The sequence below is a fragment of the Vulpes lagopus genome, chromosome 13, assembly GCF_018345385.1.
Source record: "Vulpes lagopus strain Blue_001 chromosome 13, ASM1834538v1, whole genome shotgun sequence".
In the NCBI taxonomy this organism is placed as follows: domain Eukaryota; kingdom Metazoa; phylum Chordata; class Mammalia; order Carnivora; family Canidae; genus Vulpes; species Vulpes lagopus.
The window spans coordinates 10067862-10072610 of record NC_054836.1 but is presented as its reverse complement, the minus strand read 5'-3'; the positions used below and the strand labels follow the sequence as shown (position 1 = coordinate 10072610).

At 41.8% G+C, this 4749-nt stretch overlaps 1 protein-coding gene across 1 annotated transcript; it reads right to left on the bottom strand.

Annotated features, from left to right (window-relative positions):
* Positions 1-3804: 3804 nt before the first annotated feature.
* LOC121474999 (olfactory receptor 2W3) lies at positions 3805-4749 on the bottom strand. Its single transcript, XM_041728144.1, has one exon. It carries the CDS (start codon positions 4747-4749, stop codon positions 3805-3807), a length of 945 nt encoding a protein of 314 aa, XP_041584078.1.

Below are 4749 nucleotides of genomic sequence, written 5' to 3'. Positions count from 1 at the left end.
AATCTATATGTCATGTTCTTAAAATGTGGTCAGTGGACAAGGGCATCCCCAGGGATGCTTCCAGAAATGCAGAATCTCAAGCCCTTCCTAAGATCTGATGGATCAGACTCTGCATGCTAATAAGATTATGGATAATTTGTTTTTTGCACATTAGTGTAAGAAGCCCTTGATAGGATTCAATAGGCACTACCTCAAAATATGGCACTTTGGTGTGCTGAATATTTTGAGATGAAGGAGTTTGTGAAATGGTATGTGCAGGAAGGACTTTCTGATCTTCTCCCTGAAGTAAGTCATGAGATCCTCACTTGGGATCCCTACATATTCCTAGAAAACAGGAACATCTTTATTGCCAAGATGAAGGGACCCTGAGAGGAGTCTGAAGACACAGGCCTTGATACATCGCCCCTAGTTTATTACATTTGGCTTATAGCCCACTTTTCATATTTCTCCATCACTGTCCACTCTTCCTCAAATCTAGCATACAGGGCAGGCTGGGAGGCTCAGAGGTTTAGTGCTGCCTTCAGGCCAGGGTGTGATCCTGGAGACCCAGGATTCCCATGTCAGGCTCCCTGCAGGGAGCCTGCTTCTCCCTCTGCCTTTGTCTCTGTCTCTCTGTGTGTGTGTGTGTGTGTCTCTCATGAGTAAATAAATATAATCTTCAAAAAAATCTAATATACAATAATTCTTCAGGGATTTTATTCTTATGAAGTCTCCCATGTCATATAAAACTTACACTAAACAAATTTGCATGCTTTTTATCTAATTTATATATCTTTGTCAGTTTAATTTTCAAACCCAGACGGGACAGAAAAAGGATATCCCCTATACTCTCGCTGTATTATGCAAGGAATGATAGTAAGTCATGCTCCTTAGACCCAAAGGGTTTTTTTTTTTAATAATAAATTTACTTTTTATTTGTGTTCAATTTGCCAATGTACAAAATAACACCCAGTGCTCATCCTGTCAAGTGCCCCCCTCAGTGCCCGTCACCCATTCACCCCACCCCTCACCCTCCCCCCTCACTACCCCCAGTTCGTTTCCCAGAGTTAGGAGTCTTTCATGTTCTGTCTCCATTTCTGATATTTCACACACACTTCTACTCCCTTCCCTTATATTCCCTTTCACTATTATTTATATTCCCCAAATAAATGAGAACATATAAAGTTTGTCCTTCTCCAATTGACTTACTTCACTCAGCATAATACCCTCCAGTTCCATCCATGTGGAAGCAAATGGTGAGTATTTGTCTTATCTAATGGCTGAGTAATACTCCATTGTATACATAAACCACATCTTCTTGATCCATTCATCTTTCGAGGGACACCGAGGCTCCTTCCACAGTTTGGCTATTGTGGACATTGCTGCTAGAAACATTGGGGGACAGGTGTCCCGGCATTTCATTGCATCTGTATCTTTGGGGTAAATCTCCAACAATGCAATTGCTGGGTCGTAGGGCAGGTCTATTTTTAACTCTTTGAGGAACCTCCACACAGTTTTCCAGAGTGGCTGCACCAGTTCACATTCCCACCAACAGTGTAAGAGGGTTCCCTTTTCTCCGCATCCTCCCCAACATTTGTGGTTTCCTGCCTTGTTAATTTCCCCATTCTCACTGGTGTGAGATGGTATCTCATTGTGGTTTTGATTTGTATTTCCCTGATGGCAAGTGATGCAGAGCATTTTCTCATGTGCTTGTTGGCCATGTCCATGTCTTCCTCTGTGAGATTTCTCTTCATGTCTTTTTCCCATTTCATGATTGGATTGTTTGTTTCTTTGGTGTTGAGTTTAATAAGTTCTTTATAGATCTTGGAAACTAGCCCTTTATCTGATACATCATTTGCAAATATCTTCTCCCATTCTGTAGGTTGTCTTTGAGTTTTGTTGACTGTATCCTTTGCTGTGCAAAAGCTTCTTATCTTGATGACGTCCCAATAGTTCATTTTTGCTTTTGTTTCTTTTGCCTTTGTGGATGTATCTTGCAAGAAGTTACTGTGGCCAAGTTCAAAAAGGGTGTTGCCTGTGTTCTCCTCTAGGATTTTGACGGACTCTTGTCTCACATTTAGATCTTTCATCCATTTTGAGTTTGTCTTTGTGTATGGTGTAAGAGAATGGTCCAGTTTCATTCTTCTGCATGTGGATGTCCAATTATCCCAGCACCATTTACTGAAGAAACTGTCTTTCTTCCAATGGATAGTCTTTCCTGCTTTATCGAATATTAGTTGACCATAAATTTCAGGGTCACTTCTGGGTTCTCTATTCTGTTCCATTGATCTATGTGTCTGTTTTTGTGCCAGTACCACACTGTCTTGATGACCACAGCTTTGTAGTACAGCCTGAAATCTGGCATTGTGATGCCCCCAGCTATGGTTTTCTTTTTTAAAATTCCCCGGCTATTCGGGGTCTTTTCTGATTCCACACAAATCTTAAAATAATTTGTTCTAACTCTCTGAAGGAAGTCCATGGTATTTTGATAGGGATTGCATTAAACGTGTAAATTGCCCTGGGTAACATAGACTTTTTCACAATATTAATTCTGCCAATCCATGAACATGGAATATTTTTCCATCCCTTTGGGTCCTAGCCTCAGCAATCAGACAACAAAAAGACATTAAAGGCATTCAAATTGGCAAAGAAGAAGTCAAACTCTCCCTCTTCGCCAATGACATGGTACTCTACATAGAAAACCCAAAAACCTCCACCCCAAGATTGCTAGAACTCATACAGCAATTTGGTAGCGTGGCAGGGTACAAAATCAATGCCCAGAAATCAGTGGCATTTCTATACACTAACAATGAGACTGAAGAAAGAGAAGTTAAGGAGTCAATCCCATTTACAATTGCACCCAAAAGCATAAGATACCTAGGAGTAAACCTAACCAAAGAGGTAAAGCATCTATACCCTAAAAACTATAGAACACTTCTGAAAGAAATTGAGGAAGATCTAAAGGGTTTTGACACTACTTAAATGCTTAAGGATTTTCATTCTTTAAAAATTAATGTAACAGTGGAAACTCAGACAGAACTTGGCATAAATCTCTGGTTCATTTCTTCTTGAGCAAAGAATGATTTATTGTAAAGCATCAAGTGCCACATAGGCAAAATGAAAATCATGCTGATCTTTGACAAATGCAGAGAGGATTAGAGGTTTAAGAGCCCCTGACTCACTGCATGATCTTGATAAACAGGTTTTTCTCAGTAATGAAATAAAAACATATCTGAAAATTTAATGATCCTTTAAGACTAAAATGTCCCTTATGTCATTTATATACTTCTTGGTTTATCTACAATTTAAACCAGATTTGGGGATAATGCCAAAGATTGGGACAAAAGGTAGGAAAACAAACAACATGACTTGATGAGAGGCTTTGGATGAGAATTTGAAAAAAAAAGTGCAGTGTGTTAAAATAGCCCATGTTTGATGGCTGTCAGATAAATTATCAGTCCATGATCTTTCTGACTAAAGGACCCAAAAATTTGTTAACAAATTAAAAACAAACAAAAACCAAGGCAAAATTCTGAATAAGAAAAGTAGTTTCCTCTTTGGCACTCTGGTGTAAGTTGTGAAAAATCTTTATAACTACTCATCACACTGATCTTCAGATCTGGATTATAGATCATTTGGAGGGTTTGAATGCTATGTGTTGTACAGTTCACTCATTAAAATATTATTGGAACTGAAACAGTTATAGATGTCTAGGAAAAGCTATATAAGTTTGGAAGGACAAGTTAAGAGCAGATCTGATCCAACAGGTCCAGATGCCATCACTGGCTGCTGAGGCGGTGACAACCAGATGGAGATATCTATCTCTTAACCCTTCCCCACCTCTCTTTTACCCAGCAGGAGCCTCTGCAGAGCCACCTTCACTTCCTTGTTTCTGAGGGTGTAGATCAGGGGGTTCAGAAGTGGTGTGACAATGTTGTAGAAGAGGGTGAGGAACTTTCCCTGGTCCTGAGAAGAGCTGTTTCCTGGTTGCATGTACATGTAGATGATGTTTCCATAGAAAAGGGAGACCACTGTGAGATGGGAGCCACAGGTGTTGAAGGCCTTCTGTCTCCCTGATACTGACTGAATGTGTAACACAGCTCTCATAATATAGATGTAAGACACCAGAATGAACACCAGGGGGGAAAGCACAATGCCCACTGCCAGGACAAAGACAGTGCCCTCGATGGCAGCTGTATTGATACAAGCCATCCGGATCAGGGCAGGCACTTCACACAGGAAGTGGTCCACACTGCGATGCCCACAGCGGGGTAAGTGCAGAGTGACTGGGGACATGGCCAAGGAGTTGGCCACCCCACAGCTCCAGGCCACTGACACCAAGCCCATGCAGAGGCGCGGATTCATGATCACCATGTAGTGGAGGGGTTTGCAGACTGCAACAAACCGGTCATATGCCATGACAGCCAGGAGCAGGCACTCCACACCACCCAAACCCAGAAATAGGAAGAGCTGAATGGCACAGCCTGTGTAGCTGATGGTCTTGTCATGTCCATTCAGGTTATACAACAACTGAGGGATGGAGCTGGTGGTGAAACCGAGGTCCAGGAAAGATAGGTGAGTGAGGAAGAAGTACATGGGAGTGTGGAGGTGGGGGTCCAGCCGGGACACCAGGATGATGGTGGTGTTGCCCACAAGGGTCAGGAGATATGCAATGAGAATGACCACAAACAGGATCCTCTCCAGGTAGGGGCGATCAGAAAATCCTAGAAGGATGAAATTTCCCTGAGTGCTCTCATTGGTCCCACCCAT